The sequence below is a fragment of the Choloepus didactylus genome, chromosome 18, assembly GCF_015220235.1.
Source record: "Choloepus didactylus isolate mChoDid1 chromosome 18, mChoDid1.pri, whole genome shotgun sequence".
In the NCBI taxonomy this organism is placed as follows: domain Eukaryota; kingdom Metazoa; phylum Chordata; class Mammalia; order Pilosa; family Megalonychidae; genus Choloepus; species Choloepus didactylus.
In genome coordinates, this window is record NC_051324.1 from 25,260,507 (window position 1) to 25,283,415 (window position 22,909).

At 38.1% G+C, this 22,909-nt stretch overlaps 1 protein-coding gene across 2 annotated transcripts; it reads left to right on the top strand.

Annotated features, from left to right (window-relative positions):
• Window positions 1-23: 23 nt before the first annotated feature.
• GLOD4 (glyoxalase domain containing 4) lies at window positions 24-21,055 on the top strand. Of its 2 annotated transcripts, XM_037809463.1 has the most exons (9): window positions 24-167; window positions 5,002-5,051; window positions 5,619-5,739; window positions 10,836-10,980; window positions 14,983-15,119; window positions 15,931-16,017; window positions 16,291-16,404; window positions 16,488-16,574; window positions 19,497-21,055. In XM_037809463.1, exons 1-9 carry the CDS (start codon window positions 78-80, stop codon window positions 19,560-19,562), a joined length of 897 nt encoding a protein of 298 aa, XP_037665391.1. In that variant the 5' UTR covers window positions 24-77; the 3' UTR covers window positions 19,563-21,055. The 2 variants fall into 2 exon arrangements, with proteins under 2 accessions (XP_037665391.1, XP_037665392.1); XM_037809464.1 differs by lacking the exon at window positions 24-167 and having other exon boundaries at window positions 5,012-5,094; window positions 5,589-5,739.
• The last annotated feature ends 1,854 nt before the right edge of the window (window positions 21,056-22,909 follow it).

Genomic DNA, 22,909 nt, shown 5'->3' on the forward strand with positions numbered 1-22,909 from the left:
GACGTCATCGGCCCGCGCTCCATTTATGAGCGGTGCTGCGCTGCTTACGCGTAGCGGATTCTGTGGCGGTGAGAGTCATGGCTGTTCGTCGGTCGCTGCACTTCGTATTCAAAGTGGGAAACCGCTTCCAGACGGCGCGTTTTTATCGTGATGTCTTGGGGATGAAGGTGCAGACCGGGGCCGGAAAGCGGCTGGCGTGCGAGGGCGGAGCGAGCGACTGAGCCGCACCTGGCGGAGGGAGGGGAGAAATGGGCGTGTTGGCAGCCTCAGCTGGAGGGTACCAAGACCTCAGGCTTAGAACTCCCCGTTGGCCTCCTCGGGATTTTTTTTTTTTTTTTTACTTTTTATTTTAAAGACTCCGGGTTTTCAGCTTCAGGAAGCATTGCGAGTCGCCGGTTGGGTTAGATGGCCTTTGAAAAGGGGCCTAACACCTAATTTAGGAGCCCACATATGTTCTTTCATTTAAATTTCTCCACAAATATTTATTGAGCTTCTGCCCCGTGGAGCTTATTTGAGTGGGGAATCAGTAAGAAAATAGCCTTTGGGTTTAGAAATCATATTCAAAGTTCTACTTCTATCAAGCTGGTTTGAAATGGTCTCTTTTGGATGACTCAGTCTCTGTGGGTGAATGCTCCGATTCTCCGCTCAAAGGCCTAGAGATCGTAATAGTATGAGGTCAGAGCCCCTTCTGCCCAACACCCTGAAGCGACTTCTTTCTAGCCCTGAGAAGCTGTGACTCTGCAGGGGTCACTGGGCTGGAAAACGCAGGTGCAAGCTACTGGGGAGTTTCTGGTCAGTCGGAAAGGTAGGCAACAGGCCAGTAAGACAGACGTTAGAGGTGCAAGAGTGCAGGGTGCAAGAATGCAAGTTATTGTAGAGGCAGGTGCAGAAGTCATGGAGTGCAAACGAATTCGTCAGTCATCGTTTTAAGTAATTGCTATGTTCAGGATATTATGCTGAGCTTTGGTGACAAAGGTGAGAAAGGTGAAAATGACTCTGGTATCTTTTCTCAATTAGAAAGAGCTCATGACTGGGGTGAGGTGGAGATACAGTAATGATAAGCAGAATTTGGTAAATGATAGCAGAAAAACCACAAAGTATTCACTTACTGTGTTTCTTTATTGGTCAGAGGGTTGTTGTGAAGATTAAACAAGTTATTATGTGTAAAGTTCTTGTAACAGTATTTGACACAGGTAATGATATTTACTATCCTAAAAATAGTAGGAGAGATTTAGTTCCAACTTGGGGAGTGAGGAAATAATTCAGGAGGCCTTGCATTCAAGTTGAACCTCTGAAGATAGATAGGATTTCCACAGACCAAGATTAGAGGCAGGAGTTATAGGAAAAAAACTGAATCGCCAATGCAAAGGTAAGTATATTTGGGAAACACCACTTGTTTTATGTGCCTTTAACAGGTTACATAGTTCATGTTGAGGAAGTAGTATTATCAGGACAAATAGGTTGGCAATAGTAGCTTCTTTTTTTTTTTTTTTTTTGGTACACTTTTTGTTTTGAAATAATTTCAAACTTACAAGGCAGTTGCAAAAATAATATAAAACTCATACAGAGAACTCCACTGTACCCCCCCCACCCAGATGCCCAGATCCACCAACTTTTAACATTTTGCTGTATTTGCCATATCATTTTATCTGTCTGTCTATTTATGTGTGTATATTCATCTGTCCTGTAAACATTTGAGAATATGTTTATGTCATGCTCCTCCATGTACTTTTCCTAAGAACAAGGATATTCACTTATGTAACCACCTTAAGTTCAGTGATCAAGTTCAGGAAATTTAACATTGATGTAAAGCTTACAGTTTATATTCCAGCTTTTTCACATGTCCCAGTAATGTCCGTTTGGGCCTTTTCTCCTCCATTACTAGATTCAGTCCAGGATTGTGTATTGCATTTAGTTGTTTTGTCTCTTTAGTCTCTTTCTCTCTTTTTTAAATTATGGAAACATAAATACAACATGAACTTGCCCAATTCAACCACTGCCAAGCATACAATTCAGTGAGACCAATCATATTCATAGTGTTTTGCTTCCCTCACCACCATCCATTACCAGAACTTTCCCATCCCCACCCCAAACAGAAAGCCTGTGCCCATTTTGCGTTCTTTGATAGTATCTTGAATGTTGTGCTAAAGATTTTGGATTTTATGCCACAGTTACTAGGGAGCTCTCTTACATTTTTGAACAGGGCAGTGATGTGATCAGAGCTGTCCCTTAGGACATAAGTCTGTGGTGGTATTGAGATCAGTATGAATGATTTTTAGTAGTCTATGAGAAGGGCGAAGGGAGCTTAAACTGGGCAGTGACAGTAGGAATCAAACAGGACAACCGCTCTTTGATGTATCTGCGCGTGAATGAAGGTCATTCTCACAACCAGATTATTGACATTACAGAAAATGTCGACATCATGCTGAAAGGACATATAGTTACTGTGAAGGGCCCCAGAGGAACCCTCTGGAGGGACTTCAGTGACATCAATGTAGAATTCAGTCTCTTTAGAAGGGAAAAAAGAGGCTTCAGGTTGACAAATGTTGGGGAAATAGAAAGGAACTGGCTACAGTTTGCATTCTCTGTAGACATGTACAGAACGGAATCAAGGATATTACACTGGGCTTTCGTTACCAGATGAGCTCTGTGTATTCTCACCTCCCCATCAATATCCTTATTCAGGAGAGTTGAAATCTGAAATTCCCCATCAATATCCTTATTCAGGAGAGTTGAAATCTGAAATTCCTTGGGTGAAAAACATATCTGCAGGGTTCAGATGAAGCCAGGCATTGCTTGTTCAGTATCTCAGGCCCCCAAAATGATTTAATTTTTGAAGGAAATGATGTTGAACCTGTATCAAATTTAGCTCTTTTGATTCAGCAAGCTACAACAGTTAAAAACAAGAATATCAGAAAAATTGGAGATGGTGTCTATGTCTCTGAAAAAGGAACAGTTCAGCAGACTGATGAATAAGATCTAAGAGTTGTCCAGCTATGGAAACAAGGTGCCAGAGGATGCCTAAAACATGTTTGTGATATTTTAAAGATGCAATACAATTCATGAGTTTTCTTTTTAAAAGGAAAACAAATTTAACACATTGAAAGCCTACTGTGTACTACATTTGATGTTAGATGCTTTAATAAGTTATCCATTTTCATTACATGTTCAGAGACTGAGACTGAGGTCCTAAGTAGCTTACTCAGGTTTACACAGCTACTAAGTGATAAGTCAGAGTTCCAAATCAGTGCTCAAGACCACACTTTCCTACTATATAGCACTACTTCCCAATCTAAATAACTTGCTTGAGGGCCTGACTCTTGATGTCAAGCTCTTCTTCCTTAACTGTGTTGCTTCTAACTGGGGAAAGATCTACAGTTTATTTTCTATTCTATGTATTTGATTTCTATGTAAAGTTTTTAAATGTGATAATGAGTCCCTAGATTGTAAGCTCTTACAGCAGTTAACTCTATCCCTGAATTGTAAGGCCTATCTCTAAACTTTGAGATGCTGATCCCCTAGCGTATAACCTGATTGGTCTCTGGAACAATGCATATCTCTGAGACACCTGAAACTCAGAGCTAGAGCTCAGCAGATATGAATGTCAGTATTAGTGCATACAGGCACTGTCAAAAAAAAAAAAAAAAAAAAGCTGAAAAAGAGCCCAGACTTCAATTAGTGATATGAATGAAGCAGGTCTGGTTAAGACCAGGGCAAGCCAGGCCAAAGGGTAAAGGTTGAAACTGATTGTGTTTTAAAACTTCAACTTTCATATGAGACCAAGGGAATAGATATCTATTTGGTACAGTATCTAAATTTTCTAAATGGTACAACTCTACAGTCGATTTGTTCAAACACCACAATTGCATGGAATTTTGAATAGGAAGTGAGATACGGTAGGTTAGTATAGGCTGGAGTGAAATAGTGACACATCCTAGAGTAATTTGGGCAGATAATAAAAAATGTATTTACAGCCTCTACCTCCCCAGCCCCGAGGATCTGGGGGAAGGTGCGGATGTGTTGGATATCCTCACCTGGACTGGTGTTGATGTTGTCACAAACATTGGGACTGGCGGTTTGATGTGCTGAGCCCTTGAGCATGGGACTTGCCCTTATGAAGCTCATTACCACAAAGGAGAGTCTAAACTTGTATGTAATGGTGCCTAAGAGTCTCCCCCTGAGTACCTCTTTGTTGCTCAGATGTGGCCCTCTCTCTCTCTAACTGAGCCATCTCAACAGGTGAACTCGCTGCCCTCCCCCCTACGTGGGACCCGACTCCCAGGGGTGTAAATCTCCCTGGCAACGCAGAGTATGACTCCCGGGGATGAGTGTGGACCCGGCATCGTGGGACTGAGAGTATCTTCTTGACCAAAAGGGGGATGCAAAATGAGACGAAATAGTTTCAGTGGCTGAGAGATTCCAAATGGAGTCGAGAGGTCACTGGTGGACATTCTTATGCACTATATAGATAACACCTCTTAGGCTTTAATGTATTGGAATAGCTAGAAGTAAATACCTGAAACTACCAAACTCCAACCCAGCAGTCTGGACTCCTGAAGACAATTATATAATAATGTAGATTACAAGCGGTAACAGTGTGATTGTGAAGACCTTGTGGATCACACCCCCTTTATCTAGTGTATGGATGAGTGGAAGAATGGGGATAAAAACTAAAGGACAAATGGGGTGGGATGGGGGGATGATTTGGATGTTCTTTTTTCACTTTTATTTTTTATTCTTGTTCTGGTTCTTTCTGATGTAAGGAAAATGTTCAGAGATAGACTGTGGTGATGAACACATAACTATGTTATCATACTGTGGACAGTGGATTGTATATCATGGATGATTGTATGGTGTGTGAATGTATTTCAATAAAACTGAATTTAATAAAAAATGTAAAAAAAATGTGATAATGTCTGTGTTTTTACATTTCAGTTTGTGCTGAACATGGTGTGTGCAATACTAGTACAACTTTCCAATTTATTCTAATTCCCTTATCAGGTTCTGCGACATGAGGAATTTGAAGAAGGCTGCAAAGCTTCCTGTAATGGGTATGACACTTTGTTTCTTAAAATTTCCTTTTGGTTCTGAATACCCTTGGGGAATCAGTAAGCAGTTTCTTAAAGTATGTAGAAGGCAGTGGAATCCTATTGAGCAATAAATTAGGGAGGCGACTTCAAGAACACAAGTGATTATATGCTCTGGATGAATCATTGTTGAGGATCTCTTAGGCTTACTAGCCGTGGCAAGCTGGAAAATGCCAAGACCTGATGGGAGTTGCATACTTATGATAGATATTCAACAACAACAAAAAAATAAACTTAAAGATCAGGTTGGAGAACTGTCTTTATAGGATTCTGGCCCTTGTTTCAAAGAAATAAATTAATCTTTCTCTCAAGTAAGTGCCAGACAGATAATCTTTGACTCCTGTGTGATGAGCGTTATGAGGAAGGGATGTCCACAGCTGCTCTTGGCACTTTCTGGGCTCATCTCCTGTTTATGGGTACTAACAGGACCAAAAGGGGCTGCCCACTTCTCTGTGCCCAATAGTTGTTTGTGGGAGGCCTAGGGCACATTTTGCCTGTGGTCACTGCGTTCATTGAATTTTATTTTTCTAGGCCTTATGATGGGAAATGGAGTAAAACCATGGTGGGATTTGGGCCTGAGGATGATCATTTTGTTGCAGAACTCACTTACAATTATGGCATTGGAGACTACAAGCTTGGCAATGACTTCATGGTAAATATTCTATTTTAGCAGATTTTGGGCTGTATTTGGTTTTATTGAGATTTCAGGTGCAGATTTGGGTGTGGTGACTACAGAGCTGATGGCTTTTGGGTGCAGTTTAGTGGTTGGTTTTATGATGTTTTCTATTTAAAACAAAACAAAACAAAACTTGTTGGGCCTTCCTGTCTCAGAACTGGCTTCAGGATGAAATGTCTTCTCCCAATGTTTAGGAATCAATCTCGGGACTTGGAGACAGCTTTGAAGATGACATTCCTCTAGGGGAATGAATGAACTGCAGAGCGGAGAGTGAAGTGTCAGGGACATTGGTCTGATCAGGTCCTAATCACCATCCAGAGAAATATTTTCTCTTTAATGAACTGTTATGTATAGCCTGGGCTATTCTGACGAACCCCATTCAGAAAAAATTCTGAGAAAGTTTTAAGGATAAAGAGAAGTTGAAGGTATTATAACATGTTGCACTCATTCATTCATTCATTCATTCAAGAGTTGTGCATATATAATCATTGATGTTAAGCAGTTACTATATGCTAGATATAATGTCACTGGGCCCAAGTACATAGCAAATAGGAGTGACTAATTTTAACTCAGAGTCTACTGAGTAAATCTGCCCTGTGCTAGATGTGTTACTTTGGATAACTTGACCTTACTATTCCTGTGTTCTCATCTATAAAATAATAATGACACCTAGATGGAAACTTTTATACAGATCAAATATATGTAAAAGTGTTTTGTAAATGGAGAAGACCATTCAGTATTAATGTTATTAGGATATGTGTTTTTGTGGATTTTTTCCCTGCCACACTTCAACCCTGTCTCATAAATTTATTTAATAGATATTTATTGTGACCTCCTGTTTGCCATGAACCTTGTTAGACTCTGGGGTTACAATAGACAATGAGGCATATTCCCTGACTTTAAGGAGCTCCCTGCTTGTGGGGAAAACCAGTGAAGAGATGGTGAGAGCCAGGTGTGATAAGTGCTTAGATAAGGTAAGAACAGGGGCAAGTGGGATACCTACAAGGAATTCCTAACCTGTTCTTGAGATGTGAGAGTTCAGAGAAAGCTCCCCAAAAGAAACTCTAAGCCAGGTGAGTGGGGTTGGGGTGGAAGGGTGAGATGAGTGTCCTTGGCTTCTGGGATGGCCTGGAGGTGAGGAAAAGGTATGGTGAATCACGCAGTCTGCCTGGAGCTTAGTGTCAAGGAGGGAAGTGAGTAGAGTTGAGACTGGAGAAGTAAGCTGGGGTCACATCATACAGGGTTTTGAGATCACATTACAGAATTTAGACTCCATTCTAAAAGCAGAGTGAAGCCATTTTTAGTTTTAAGCAGGGGAATGACATAGTATTTAAGGTGTGCAAGGATCAGCCTGGCTCAAGCATGGAGATGGGTTGGAGGGGAGCAAGACTGGAAGCCAGGAAATAAGTTGAAAGGATAATATGGTAAGAGACAAGGGGTTTCTTAAATAAGGTAGTGGCAGTGGAGCTGGAGAGAAGTGGATGGATTTAAAAGGTGTTGAGGGTATAGAATTGATAGGATTTGGTGACTGAGTGTATGTGAGAGTTTGTATGTTTCTCCTTATCTTTCTTTTACTCTCCAAATTTTAATCAGAGAGACAAAAAACAATATTGGTGCCATCAAGATTTAATCGGCCCACACCCAGCATTGGTTGGACTGCAGGTGCTGGAGAATAGCTTAGCCACACTACTACAGGTCTTCCTGAGGGACTTTGGTAGTAAAATATCCCTAATGAACAGTGCTCATTTCTTGGGATCAAAAGGAGAAACATAGGTTAAATAGAACTTCCATATGAATACTTTCCCACATATATATATAACTCCTGTACATTGAAAAGTAAAAGATAAACAACTCAATAGAAAAAGGGCCAAAAAAACGAACAGACAGGCCACAGAAAAGAAATTAGAAATACTTGCTAAACATTGAAAAAGGTGTTCCGTTTCCGAGTTGCTTCTTACCACCTATCAGATTGACAGAAATCAAAAGATATGATAATACACATTGCTAGGAAGGGTGTTGGAAAAATGTTACGCTTATGTTATTAATTGGCATGTATATTGATACAACCTCAATTTGGCAAGAATCAAAATAATGCATCTTGCCTTTGACCCTGCAGCTTCACATCTAGAAATATAGCTTACAAGTATATTGACAAATGTGTGAAATGACTTACATATTATTTATTACAGTACTTTTTTATACAACAAATATTTGTAAAGTGCCTACTATGTGCTAGGCACTATTTTAGGCACTTAAGATAACCGGTGAACAAAACAGACAAAATCTTAGCCTAGTGGGGAAGAGAGGGGTCCAGAGGCTGACAGACAATAAATAGTAAATAGAGTGAATAAATCATATTATATGGTATCTGAAGGTGATAACGTTAAGGAAAAAAGAATAGAGACAGGTAAGAGGGATTGGGAATAGGGCAGATGACCAGTTTTAATTTTAAATAGGGTGTTGAAGGTGGGCATCAGTGAGAAGATGACATTTGAGCAAAGGCCTGAAGGAGGCAAGGGAGTTAGCCATGGGGATATCTAGGGCAAGAGCATTCCAGGCAGAGAGACTAGTTGTGCAAAAGCCCTAAAGTGGCCTGGCATATTCAAGAAAATGCAAGGAGGCCAGTAAGGCTGGAATAGTGAGAACCAGGAGAGAGAGGTAGGAGATGAGGTGAGAAAAGACATGGGAACAGATCATATGGGGCCTCCTAGGCCATTATAAGCCATCCCAGAGTGAGAGCAAGGACCATTGGAGGTTTTTGAGTGGAGGAAAAAGCAAGGTCTAGCTGCTCTCTTGAGATAGACCGTGGGGGCCTGGGTGGAATCAGGAAGCTATTGTATTAACTCAGGTGAGAGGTGACCATGATCAGACCAGGGTGTGCAGCAGAAGTGGTGATGTATTTTCGAAGTAGAAGTGACAGGATTTTCTGATGGATTAGATTGATCTGTGACAGAAAGGTGAAGCAAGGATTTTGGGCCTGAGCAACCAGAAAGATAAGACTTGAGGGCAACACTAGAGCTGGAGCAGCTTTTTGGATGGTGGAAGAAACAAAAGTTTAGTTTTAGCCTTGTTATAAGTGGAAATGTGGGTAGGCAGTTGTTTGTAATAGCAGATTGAATAAGGGACTTTTAAATCAGTTATGTTGTTTTCATACATTAGAACACTATGCAATGAGAAAAATGGAAGTTCTTTATATACTGATAAGGACTGATCTTCAAGGTGTGTGATTAAATGAAAAAATCAAGATGCAAACTGCATGCATAATGTGCCACCATTTGTGTAAAAGTGGGATTATACATAGGTGTGTACATGCATACACCTGCATGCGTACCCATACATATATATATGCTCATACTTATACACTCATGCATATTTGCTTGCATTTGCGTAGACTGTTTCTGGAAATATACATAGAAAATTCCTTCTTATTGTATACCCTTAGGATTTGTGGATTCAGAATTCTGTTTCAAATGTTTGCTGTAAATCCCAGCAGTTCATTTTGAGTTCACTTACCTTTAGATTTCTCATATATTCCAATTTTGCCCCAGGCTGTTAGCATTGTTTATCTAAGTTGTTGAAAGTCTGAGGGTCTTTACTTTTGGGGCCACTGTTATTTCCAGTGTAAGTCATCTATTGTTTTGTTACAGAAGGGTGTAAGGAAACTGGATTTCTGAATAGAAATTTTCCAGCAAGCTTTGCAGATACATTTGTCCTGTTTGAGGAATAACTCATTCTCATATTCTTCTGTGATTGAATGGTTCCTTAAAAACCTTTCATTCTGGCCCCAAGGCCTGCACTACCTGCAGGGTCTGTGCCCTTGGCCTGGACCTGGGGCCTGAAATGTGGGAAGGGTGGTTTCTCTCTCTCTTTTTTTTTTTTTCCCAGTCATCTTTTTTCCCTTTTTTAAAAAAATCATTCTTCGGAGAACCGAGGATTAATAACACATTTTTACTTTGAAAAACAAAACAAAACACATTTCATTCTTCTCGTAAGAATTTCACTCACTTATTTTGGCACATATTTATAAAGCATTATTACCTGGCATTTGCTAGGAACATAATGATGGTCAAGTCAGAGACACCCTCCCAGAGCTTACAGGCTAGTGGAGGAGGTCAACAAGCGATAAGAATTCAGTGTAAGTGCTCCGACATGAAAAAAAAATAGTGAATTTTTAAAATTAAATTTTAATAATTGCTTTGATAAGAGAAACTTGTAGCAGCTCTCAGAAATAGAATTTTACCCAGTCTTGGTGGGGAAGGCTTCCTAGAGGAACCAAAGTCTAGGATAGACCCATAGAATGAATGGGAAGTAGTTGATGACGAGGGACTCTTCTAGGCAGAAGGAACAGCATGAGAGCTGGGAACCTAAAAAGATGTTCACCTGGCTGGCCTAGACTTTAAGATGGGAAGAGGTTTATAATGAGCAGGAAGAGAGTTACATAAAGTTCAGGTCCATTAAGAGCCTTCATGTACTGAGCTTGGAGTTTATTCAGAGGGCAGTGAAAAGCAACCAAAGAATCTTAAGCATAGTGTAAAGTGATCAGATGTGTGTTTTGGGAAGTTACTCAGGCTGCTGAGTGACAATGGGTTGGCAAGACTGGAGGCAGAGAGAAGTGGCTATAATCCAAGCTAGAGATGAGGCTGGCCTTATCATCGGAAGGCATAAGTGTACATTTTTAAATACTTTAATTAAATTTAAAGGATGCCTTGATAGCAGAAATTGTTTAGAAAGCAAAAAAATAAAAACAAAGCAAGTCAAATAGGTAGCTGATGGACTAAGATAAGATCAAGATTCCTCTAGCTAGATCTTTTAAATTAGGAGATACTCTCTTCAGTATTAAATGGATTAAACATCACTGGCATTTGAATTTCTATCCTACAATTCATGAAGGTTTCAGTTTTTATTGCGGGAAAAACATCTAAAATCACCTTTAAAATATTAGAAGAAAATTTTGATTGCCAGTTAAATTTAAGGTGAGTCAACCTAAAGGCAGTGTGATTTTGCCTCTTTGTCTTGTTTTATAAAAGATCTGTTGTGATTATATGTAACATTGGTGATGTTGTTTGTCACAGGGTATCACACTTGCTTCTAGCCAGGCTGTCAGCAACGCCAGGAAGGTGGAGTGGCCACTTAGTGAAGTTACAGAAGGTGTTTTTGAAACTGAAGCCCCAGGAGGATATAAGTTCTACTTGCAGAATTGCAATCTACCTCAGTCAGGTAATTATATTGGAATTAGTAAAAGCACTCTGTTTAAAGGCATCTTTGGCAGAAGGCGAGTAGGAGCTGTGTTCCTTTCTCTGGAATCTTGTTGGATTGAAATGACACATCCTTCCCAAGCCCATGTTTTTATCTGTTCTTTGAGAAATCATATCTCTCATATTGGTACTTTGGTACAGAACCATAGGGGATCTAGACTGGTTCTCTTCTTCTGTTAATCTATATAGGATACTTCAAACTGCAAATAACAAAACCCAACTCCAGTTAGCTTAAACATAAGAAAAGTCATTAGCTCACAAGAGCAGGAATTCTGTAGGTAGGGAAGATTTCAGGGTTAGTTGATTTAGCAGCTCAGCAATAGCAGAAAATCCGTTTTCTGTCTACGTTCTGTTGTCCACAGGGTCTACCTACCCTGGAGCTAGTTCCCCTTGTGGTAGTAAGACAACTGCCAGTAGCAGATGGGCCTACATGCTCCCGTATTCACATCTGATGGGAGAGGGGGAGAGTGACTTCCTATTGTTCTCTTTTGAAGAGCAGAGTAAAAGCTTTTCTAGAATATTCCAGCCAACTTTTTGGTCAGATCTGATTCACATGCTTACTTCTGATTCACATGCCTGCTTCTGAACCAATCACTGGCGAGAGGAATAGGATTATCCTTAAACCAGTCAGTCACACTCCTGGAGCCAAGGTCAGTTTCCCAAACCAGAGTGCTGGTACGCAGTGAGTAAGGGATGGAAAGGAGGTGAGGAAGCCACCGCATTGCCTGCCACAGGTGGCAGGAAAGAAACTGTGCATTTCACATCTTTATTACTGCAGAGGCCTCCTCATCATAATGTGTATTTAAGTCCTGCAAATTCTACTGCCTACTAGCCAAAACAAAAACAGAAAGGAAAAACATCCTGGTGAAGCAAGGACAATTCTGCCTGCCATGTCACTCAGTGAACCTATTCCCCTATGTGGACCTGAGATGGGCGACATATTCTCTTGCCCCTGCTGGGCTGCCCCAGGCTCCAAATGGCCCTCATGCTGAGTTTGATTATATATAGTGTTTAATGCTACATGGTTTTCGTCTGGCACTCAGCAAAGAAACAGCAGTCCATTCCAATGCAGGAAGTTAATTTAGACTGGCTGTGTGGACCTTACTGAGAGATGGTGTTTTAGTATTTCACCAGTGTTTACCAGCAATTTAAGGGATTTTCATAGTTATTTTTGTTGACAGGTGATTGTTGCTTTATATACTAACTTTTAAACTTAGCTCCTGCAATTAACCCCACTGTGTATTTTTCTTCTAGTCCTAGTGGTATTTCAATACTTAAAAACAAAAAGTCCCACACACTAAGATGTTTTTGTCCTTTGGAATTTTAATACCTTTGGGGCAGTAATTTCTAATAGATAATGAAATTAAATCTCTCAGTCCCGTTGGTGCCTCTCCCTCCTTTGAATCACTCACTCCTGTGTGGTTTTAACCACCTCTTACCTTTCCTACCTGTACATTCTTCAGGGTCTGAGTCAACCAGGATTTTTTTTTAATTCAATTTTATTGAGATATAGTCACATACCATAAAATCATCCTTAGTGTACAATCAGTTGTTCACGGTACCATCAATCTATTTTTTGAACATTTTCCTTGTACCAGAAAAAGTGAAAATAAGATTAAAAATAAAAGTAAAAAAGAACACCCAAATCATCCCCCCCCATACACCCTATTTTTCATTTAGTTTTTTGTCCCCATTTTTCTACTCATCCATCCATACACTGGATAAAGGGAGTGTGATCCACAAGGCTTTCACAATCACACTGTCACCCCTTATATGCTGCATAGTTATACAATCATCTTCAAGAGTCAAGGCTACTGGGTTGCAGTTTGATAGTCAAGAGTGACCTCTTGACTCCATTTGAAATCTCTCAGCCACTGAAACTTTATTTTGTTTCATTCTACTTCCCCCTTTTGGTCAAGAAGGTGTTCTCAATCCCATGATGTCAGGTCCAGATTCATCCCTGGGAGTCATATCCCACGATGCCAGGGAGATTTACACCCATGGGAGTCAGATCCCACTTAGTGGGGAGGGCAGCAAGTTCACCTGTCGAGTTGGCTTAGCTAGAGAGAGAGAGGGCCACATCTGAGCAACAAAGATGTACTCAGGGGGAGACTCTTAGGCACAATTGTAAGCAGGCTTAGCCTCTTCTTCGCAGTAATGAACTTCAAAGGGCAAGTCCCAAGATAGAGGGCTTGGCACACAAAACCGCCAGTCCTCAGTGTTTGTGAGAACATCAGCAACAATCAAGGTGAGGAAGTCCAACACTTCCGCATTTTCCCCCAGCTCCTCGGGGGGGGGGGGGGGGACCCTGCGTATATATTTTTATTCTCTGCCCAAATTACTTTGGGGTGTGTTGCGATTTCACACTAACCTATGCAAGCCTACCAGGTCTCACTTTCTGTTAAAAGTTCCATGTAATTATGGTATTTAAACAAACTGTATGAGTTAAATTGTTTAGGAAATATAGATCCTGCACCAAGTAAACATCTCTTCCCTTGGTCTCACATGGAATTTGAATCAACCAGAATTTTGTTGGTTTCAAACTGAATGGGGAAACTGAAATTGAGACTGCCAGGCAGGGGTACCAGTGAGCAACACTTCTCCTTAGTCTTGGAACTGCTGTTCCTGTAAGTGGAAGAAACACAGTGAAAATGTAAAAAAGTAAATAAATAAATAAAATAATTGAGTTTCTCATATAGTCAGGTATAGACTTGGAACAGGTCTTCAGAATGTCACTTTACAATATAAAGAGTTTCCAGAAATGTTAAATGTTTTTAATATGACTTTTATTCTTTTTACAAAATAGTATTTTTCTCCTAGACAAACATAAGCAAAAAAAAAAAACAACACCCATATATCTAGAGATAATCATTCTTAACATTTTAAAATATATCTTTCCAATCTTTTATCAAAAGAAATAAATATGTAAATACATGTATATATTCATAGTCCACTGTAGGGATTCCATTGTTTTGCAGTGTAGGAAATATAAATTGTCCTCTGTTGTTGGTATATTGTTCCTAGTGTTACATTGTTATAAGTAACACTGTGATGAATGTGTTTGTGCTGAAAGCCCTTTATGCATTCAGAATTATTTCTTTAATTGCTAGAAGTAGAATTGCTCTTTCAAAAGCTATGTACATTTTTAAGGCTTTTGATACATTTTGTCAAATTGTTGCTCAGAAAAGTACCAAATTATATTCTACCAGTATTACAGGATAATGGTTTTTCCCCATATTCTGAATAACACTGTATTTTCTTTAAAAATTATTTGTCAATTAGATAATAAAATATTTGAATTCTAATTTCTTTGATTATTTGTGAGGTTGAATATTTTTTCTTATGTTCATCAACTTCTAATTTTTTCTTTTGTGGCTTACCATTTTCTGCCTTTTGCTTATTTTGATAGGATATTCATCTTTTTCCTGTTAATCTTTAAGGTGATTTTTGTATTTAGGACAGCCACTTTTTGTCATATTTGTTGCAAAAATATTTTTCTATTTGTGTTTGCCCTTCATTTTTATCATGATTTGTTGTTGTTGTTGCCTTGGAGTTATCCATTTTGTGTAATTAACTAGCAAACTTTTTTCATTCATGGGTTTTCTCTCTTTGGTGCCAGGTTTAAAGAAAAATCTTCCTTTACTCCAAAATTATATAGTCACGTATTTCTAGTATTTTCATGGTTTCATTCTTTAAACTTAATCCTTTAACCCGTCAGGAATGTATTTTGCGATTTCGTTCAAAGATGTAACTTTTTCCCACCAAATGATTAGCCATTTAGTCAGTTGTCTTAGTGCCATGTATTGAAATATGTGTCTTTTCTTACTCCTTTCTTATTGGAAACTAAATTCATATATATATATATATACACAAACACACATATATATACTCGAGCCTATTTTGGGTTTTCTATTCTATTCCATTGAACTGTCTTATATATTCCTTCTGTTTTACTACCCTACAGACCCTGTATTAAAAGTAACTCTAGCAGTGTCTGATCTTCAGAAGTCCTTGAACTACTGGTCTAATCTATTGGGAATGAAAATTTATGAAAAAGATGAAGAGAAACAAAGGGCTTTGCTGGGCTATGGTGACAACCAGGTGAGCAATCTCAGAAATAACCTGTGGCTTTAAGTTTGGCTTATAAAATGAGGTTAACATGAAGGTGGTTCCCATAGTTTCTTCATGGTAATTCAATATTTATGCAGATAAACAGAAAGAAAAAAATAAATATTACTGATAACCTCACCACTAGATGTTACCATTGTTTATGTTTGGGTATATGGATCCTTTCAGAAGTGGAATTGCTGAGTCAGAAGAGATATAGACAAAATTAAATTCTGTAACGATAATCTGGTTTCACCTTTTTTTTTTTTTTTTTTTTTTAAATAACCTAGTATTTGAGCGTAAGTTAGCCTCTGCTCTTTGACCAGTAATTCTACTCCTAGGAATATGTACTTATATGTGGGCACAAAACAGTATGTACAAGGTTATCTGCTGCTGTATTGTTTGTAAAGGCAAATATTAGAAACAACCTAAATGTTCTATGGATTAGAGGAATAGTTAAATAATTTCAGATTCATTCATGAAATGGACCACTATTCATGAAATGGACCAAAAAGAGTGAGGCAAATCTTTATATACCAACATGGTTAACATTAAGTGGAAAAAAACAAGAGACAGAATAATATGTAAATCATGCTACCATTTGTATTAAGAAAATTGTATATGCATGCAATATGTCTGGATACACAAGAAACTGCTAACTGGTTTTCTCTGAGGGAAGAAGAGGAAGGAGACTTACTTTTTCCTTTATTGCTTTGGTATTGTTTGGATTTCTTACAACACGCATGTATAATCTGCTCTAAAAAGTAAATTTAAAAAAGAAGCCCACTCTCTTATTTCTTTTCAGTGTAAGCTGGAGTTACAGGCCATCAAGGGTGCAGTTGATCATGCAGCAGCTTTTGGAAGAATTGCCTTTTCTTGCCCCCAAAAAGAGGTAATGTTTGGCACCAGATCTTTTGTTTAAACTCTGTGCCTAGCTAGTCCAACCCAGCTAAGACCCTTTGCCCTCACTTCTTCAGGTTCATTCTGATTGTGGCTTTGGTATCAAGTTCAACAGTTGTCCCAAGAGTGGCTGAGATAATGAAATCAAACAAGTGGCGCCTTGGTTCTTTCTGATTGATCTGAAACTCCTTCAGAGCTGATGAGGACCATGCCGTAGTAGTAGTACATGACCCCTAGCTCACTTTGCCTTTTTGTTTTCCTTAAGTTGCCAGACATAGAAGACTTGATGAAAAGGGAAAACCAGAAGATTTTGACTCCCCTGGTGAGCCTGGATACCCCAGGGAAAGCAACAGTACAAGTGGTCATTCTGGCTGACCCTGTGAGTATTATGAGGGAGGATACAGGCTGTACCAGGGGTTTTTTCTAAGGAGTCTTTTTTGCCAAACTTCTTTTTATTGGTAGGATGGACATGAAATTTGCTTTGTGGGGGATGAAGCATTTCGAGAACTTTCCAAGATGGATCCAGAGGGAAGCAAATTATTGGATGATGTAAGTCTTATTCTTAATTTGTATCAGTATAAGCCCAAGGAGATGCCAGTAAGTATATATGGGAAAGGGCCAAACCATTCTTATTGTCAAACTATGTCCTTTTGCTGCTGGGGTGACTTATGAGCCCGGGATGTATGTCTTCATTGCCGCTTACAATGACACCTTATCCGAGCTCAGTATTTGTGCCTCCCCACTGCATCAGAACACCTTGGGGAACCAGTGTGCTCATATACATCATTATTCTGCTCAGTGAGGGGAAATGCCTGGCTACCTTCCCCTCTCATTTCTTAACTCTTTTGGTCATCTCTTCTTAATTTTATAGCATCAGTCTCTCCCTTTCTGAATTATTTTCATCAGCATACAAACAGGTTCCAATATCCCATCTTTTAAAAATCTTTTATTGATATCACATCCCTTTTCACCTTTATAGCTGGATTAAACAAAAAATCGGTCTACATACCCTGTTTTCACTTAAATACACAGGAACCTATTCTGCACTGGCTTCTACAACTCATGAAATGGCTCTCATTGAAATCTTCATTAACTACCATCTCACCAAATCCAACAATTACTTTTCTCTTCTCATCAAACGCCGTGTTTTCAGCAGCATTCACAGCAATTGTTCATTGTTGTATCCCCAGCTTCTAGCACATACCTGACATGTAAAAGGCATTCTTGAATGATTAAAGGAATAACTCGATCAATCCATCCCACTTCCATCATTACTATCTATGTGATCTTAAGCAATTTGCTTAAAACCTGTGAACTTCAGTTTCCTCACCTGAAAATTTGAGATAATAAGAGTATCCACCACCTAGGATTGTTGTGTACCTTAAATGAGATAAACATTTATAGAGCTTGGCAAGGTGCTGACATAATAGCGGATGTTCAGTTAATGTTAACTAAAGCAAGGAACGTGTAGAAAATACAGCCTTTCTAAATTTTACCATGAAAGAAAATAGAATATCAGGTAGCCTCTTAGTTGACAAATTTGCTGAACTCTTTCCTTCTTTATCTTTCATACCATTGACCAACTTCCTCCTCCTTTAAGCTTTCTCCTGCCATCTTCATATCTCTCTAGCAGCTTCTCCTCCTTGTTCTTCCCAGACACCTCTCTCTGCATCTGATCCCAGAATGTTTGTCTTACCCACAGCGGCTCTCTTTCTTATTTTTGCTCTACTTGGAGTAGAGGTTACCTACTACTCTGGTTACCTCTCCTTTGAACTTCATCCATCGTCTAGTCTCTGATTTCCTGATTTTCTGTTCCTAACTCCTCCCTGAGCACCAAGCAAGTATTTTGTTGTTGTTATTAATGTAAAACTTCCATAGAATTAAAGGTACAGAAATCTGGTGTTCAATTTGATGAGTTTTGACAGTTGTATACACTCATATAACCACTTACTCAGAACAAAATATAGACCATTTTCATGTTTGCGGAAAGTTCTGTCATGCCCATTTCCAGTTAGTTTCTACCCCACCTCCCAGAGGCAGCCACTGTTCTGATTTTTCTCAGCATAGATAAGTGTTGTTTGTACTTGGACTACATATAAATTGAATCATCCTATTGCTGAGTGGTATTCCATTTTACAAATATGACAGTTTTTTTTTTTTGTTGATCCATTCTTTTGATCCATACCTATTTTTATCCAAGTAAAGCTGCTAGGAATATTCTTGTATAAATCTTCTTGTTGACATATGTTTTATTTCTTTTGGGTGGAATTGCTGGGTCACAGGGTAGATCTATGTTTTCTTTATAAGAAACTGCCAAGTAGTTATCCAACAGTTGTCCAAAGCAATTGAATCATTTTACAGTCCTATCAGACCTATGTATGAGAGTTCTAGGTGTTTTACATCCTCACCAACATATGGTACTTTTTAAATTTTAGCTGTTGTTGTGCATGTTAAATGATTTCTGTGTGATTTTAATTTTAATTTGCCTTTCCCGAATGACTAATGATGCTGAATACCTTTTTCTTTGCTTATTGGCCCTTTGCTTATCTCCTTTTGTGAATTGTGTGTTCAAGTCTTTTGCCAATTTTTTTCCAAAATAGCTTGTATTTTTTAACATTGTATAATTTTCTAACATTTCGTGAGAATACAGCAGATCCCCATGTACTGTCACTCATTAACTCTGTGCCATAAGTTTTCATCATTACCTCCTTTCCACTTTTTCTGTTTTTCCTGGAAAATTCTAGAGCAAATCTCAGATAGTTTGCTGTTTCACCCTTAAATATTTCAGTGCATATTTTAGGAGAAGTAAGAATTAAGGCATTTCTTTATATATCATATTATTATCACAGTTTAAAAATCAGCAACATATTCTTAATATTACCTAAAATCCATTACTTATTAAAATTTCCTCATCTAAAAACAGTTTTTTGCAGTTGGTTTGCCCCATGTATTTTTAAATTAGTTTTAGCTTAATTGGCTCAATTACTAAAACATCAAATAGCTTTTATTATTTGGCCTTTTTATGAGACTAAGTTTCATGAGTACTAAACACTCTTGAGAGCCTATCCGGACACTAAGAGTGGCAGCACTTTCTGTTCTATCAAAAATCCCATGGCAAACTAAATAATAAACTAACAACAACAACAACAAAAATCCCATGGCCTGGCATGCTCAGTCAGTCTGCCTCACTTCCTTGCTGCAGCTTTTGCCCTTCACTCTGCAAAGTGAGAATTCACCAGCAGTTGCCCAATATTCACCAGCATCACCTGTCAAATTATATACAATACTCTATACTAGATGAACACTCTTTATTTATTTATTTATTTTTAATCATCATTTTATTGAGATATGTTCTGAACACTCTTTAAATATTAACTTCTTGATTATGGACAGTACAATCAGGTGTGAAGTGAGCTTACTCTTTTGTTTTACAGACTTAAAATTAATGTATATGCCAATTCTGTTTTTTAGGCGATGGCAGCAGATAAAAGTGATGAGTGGTTTGCTAAACAAAACAAACCAAAGGCCTCAGGTTAACAGAAGACATCATTTGGAACCAGCATTTGTGATTCCTGTCCTCTGCCCGTGAGCCTGATGTGGCCATTCATGACAAATACTCTTACAATGTGGTTGTTAACTATTTAGGCACAGAGGCTGGGGGATGAAGATATGTGTATTCCAATCTTTGAAAGCGCTGATATATTTTATGTATGAAATCCTGTTAGAAGTTCAAGTAGAGGAGAACTCCTGCTGTAATCTGCACTGTCACTAGAATGACATATTCTGAGTACAACTGTATTAAATAGTGACAAATTATTTTCAAGAGGCAGGACAGCTGTATGGGACAGTCACCCTTGGTTGGGGATAGAATTTTGATATGCTGTGAATAATGTAGAATTTATGAGAGCACAACTGTTCAGATAAAGCTAAATCAATTGCTTGTAACAATAATCCTCCTAGCACCTGATGAAGAATCATTAAAAGTATGCCATTCTAATGTCTTATTCTGGCAGATCTTGATATTTAAAAATTTTTAAGGAAACTGTGTTTCTTGGACCAAAAGATCTGGTTATTTGGCATCCCTGTTTTCCTTGCTTGTAAATTTTGAGTAGCCAGAGAAAACAGATGGAAAGGATTTAATATGTTGAGTGTTGCTGCATGCCTGGCTCAGTGCTAGTTTATGTAATTTTCTCTTAATCCTCTCAAGAAGAGAACATCATGTTCGATTCCTTAAAAATGGATTAGATGATGTCATTAGCCTGAAAAGTATTTAAAAAAATTTTTTTTTAATATTCTATTTAGTTCTATAAAACAAGTAGATTTTATAATCACTGGAAACAATAATATTGGAGATATATATATATAAATATTTGACTGTATGCTATTATATTAGTCTGTAACAGTCATTATTTAAAGTGGTGGCCGGGTTCAAATTTTCGGAAAGAAACTGAGGAAATTGGTAAGGGACTGACCCAGATGATACTAATTCCAAAATAAATATATAAAATTGTAAATCTTAACCTCAACTGTTCTCCCTTTCTAGCAGGGTAGGGTAACGAGATTTCTGGGTGAGTTTCATCTCACCTTCTTAATGGGAGTAATCTTATCTTTACTGAGGGAAAAGAATTCTCATCTCATTCCACACACTTCTCATTCAACTCAAGTTCTTTATCTTAGGGAAGTAATCACGAGTTTTAAAGCAAACCAAGTTATATATGTTTCTCTTGGTTTTTTGTTTTTTGTTTTTTCTTCAATACATGGGGAAATTATATGAATTTTGAATAATCAGATAAACTTGTGTCTGTTACACAATGATTTGTGAATTCTCAGATTTTACATTAGGTTATTAATTCTTGATGTTTAACTCTAGTAATACTGACCTTGTGAAAAGAAACTAATTTTTCCAGTATACTAGTTTGCTAAATGAATTGTCCTTTTAAATTTGTTATAGTAAAATAAGTGGTTTCTGTAAATACTGAGTGACTAAATACATAATAAATTCCTTTTTATCTGCTTATCTTGTTTTTTAACATACCAGAATTTTTTTCTATTAAACGTACAGCTATGCATGATAGAGAGTGCCACCTGTGCTAGAAGTTAATGCTCTTATCTACCTGGGACATGTTGGTTTTATGTTATCACCCCTTTTTTCTTTATCTCATTGCCTGTCAGTTTCCCTCTTATTGGAGTCTTTAATTTTATTCTTCCTAGAACCATTTAATGTACAACTTTGGACTTTACCAAGGAATCCAAAAGTTGGCTTCTGTATAGTTCAGTTATATTTTTAAATATGTTTTAAATTATATATTTAAATGATTTTAAAGCAAAAATAATTAATTTCCCACTACTAAGGATGGTGTGATTGATTAGAAAACAAGATTGTAATAAGAAATATAGTTTTTCCCTGGCTGGTGTTTGAAACAGATGAAGTTGGAAAGCCCTTTAGTTTCTCCAGAGTTAAATTTACAGGGTAGTAATTTTTATTTGACTTGAGGGGTTTTGAAGTCCTAGCATATTAAGTGTACATTCATACATATTTTGAGTTTAAATCCAGAGAGATTTAGAGAAGCCATGTTGCAGGAGTTCTAGATTAGCCTGCAGTTAGTGGTATGAAATCCTTGTCTGCCTGATATCTCAGTGGAAGTAGCAAAGCCATGGACATTCAGTGCTCCTTGGTGTGACGCTCATTACCTGTCTCACGTGTCACATAGTGGCATCGTGGTTTAGTAGCCAGGGTTTTCAGAAGGGCTCCAACTTGTCCACTGAAATTGATGGTAAGAGTTAATGGGAAGTTTGCCCGTTTGGTCTAAGTTTCTTACCCTTAGCCATAAGAAATAACTAGGAAGTTTACTCTTGAGTTTAGTGATCAATAGAGAAGTATCCTTGCCTCAGACTTGCATATTAGATAATAGAGCTGTATAGTTCAGAATTCAAAATACAAAAATGTTTACATTGAAAAGTCTTGTTCCTAGCCCTGCCCTTTCAGGTACCACTTATTAAGCAATTACAAATATATAATTTTCTCCCTCTTCCCCACAAAACTTAGTGCACTATATTCATTGTACCTTGTGCTTTTTTTAATGCAATGATATATCCTAGAGATCTTGCCTCTCAGTACATAGAGAATTTTCTCTGTGGAAATAAATATGCCATATTTTATGCAGTCCTCTCTACTAATGGAAGCTTGGGATGTTTCCAGCCTTGTTATTCCAAACAAAGCTTCAGTGAATAACACTACACCTCTTTATCCTTACATCTCCTTGTGCTTTTCACATTAAAATTGTATGTGTTTCAAATTGCTTTGTTACACGCTCAATTTTAGAATAGGGGCCACTGCTTTTCATTCTAGATTCAGATATCCAACTCCTTCATTTCTTACATTCATCATCTGTAGAAATGAGACATCCTAGAATTATTTTCACTATTTTCCCATTCATGGTAACTTTATTAATTATCTTGCGGTACTAATTAATCTGATGAAAATCAGAATCCTGATTCAGTTATGATTCAGCGAGTACTGTTGGAGGGATTTGAATTAGACACAGCTGCCATCCAGGGGAAAGTGATATGAGCTGCTTAGAGAGGTGTGAGGGGAACGAATCCATTCTAATTTTTTGGCATTCTTTTTTTTAACAGGTCACTTTTAAAAGTTGTTTTTAAAAGGTGGTGAGAAGAGGGTACGTGAAGGACTGAGGTTTCTGAGATGGGAAGGGAGGTTTGGGCTAGTTTTTTAAAGCACTCATGTTTTATGTAGAAATGAGTACTTTCTGCATTCCCAATTATGACAGATTTTTACTTTATCTGATTTTATAATGATTTACAGAATGGTATGGCTGTATTAATTCACACTTATCTTGGCCCTAAGAACATCAAAATGTGTTCCT

Excerpts from the sequence above, each read along its gene's own strand:
- GLOD4 (XM_037809463.1), top strand. The coding sequence starts at position 78 with ATGGCTGTTCGTCGGTCGCTGCACTTCGTATTCAAAGTGGGAAACCGC. Across the intron at positions 15,120-15,930 it reads TGGGCTATGGTGACAACCAG|TGTAAGCTGGAGTTACAGGC; the intron begins GTGAGCAATCTC and ends ATTTCTTTTCAG. Across the intron at positions 16,575-19,496 it reads GAAGCAAATTATTGGATGAT|GCGATGGCAGCAGATAAAAG; the intron begins GTAAGTCTTATT and ends TCTGTTTTTTAG.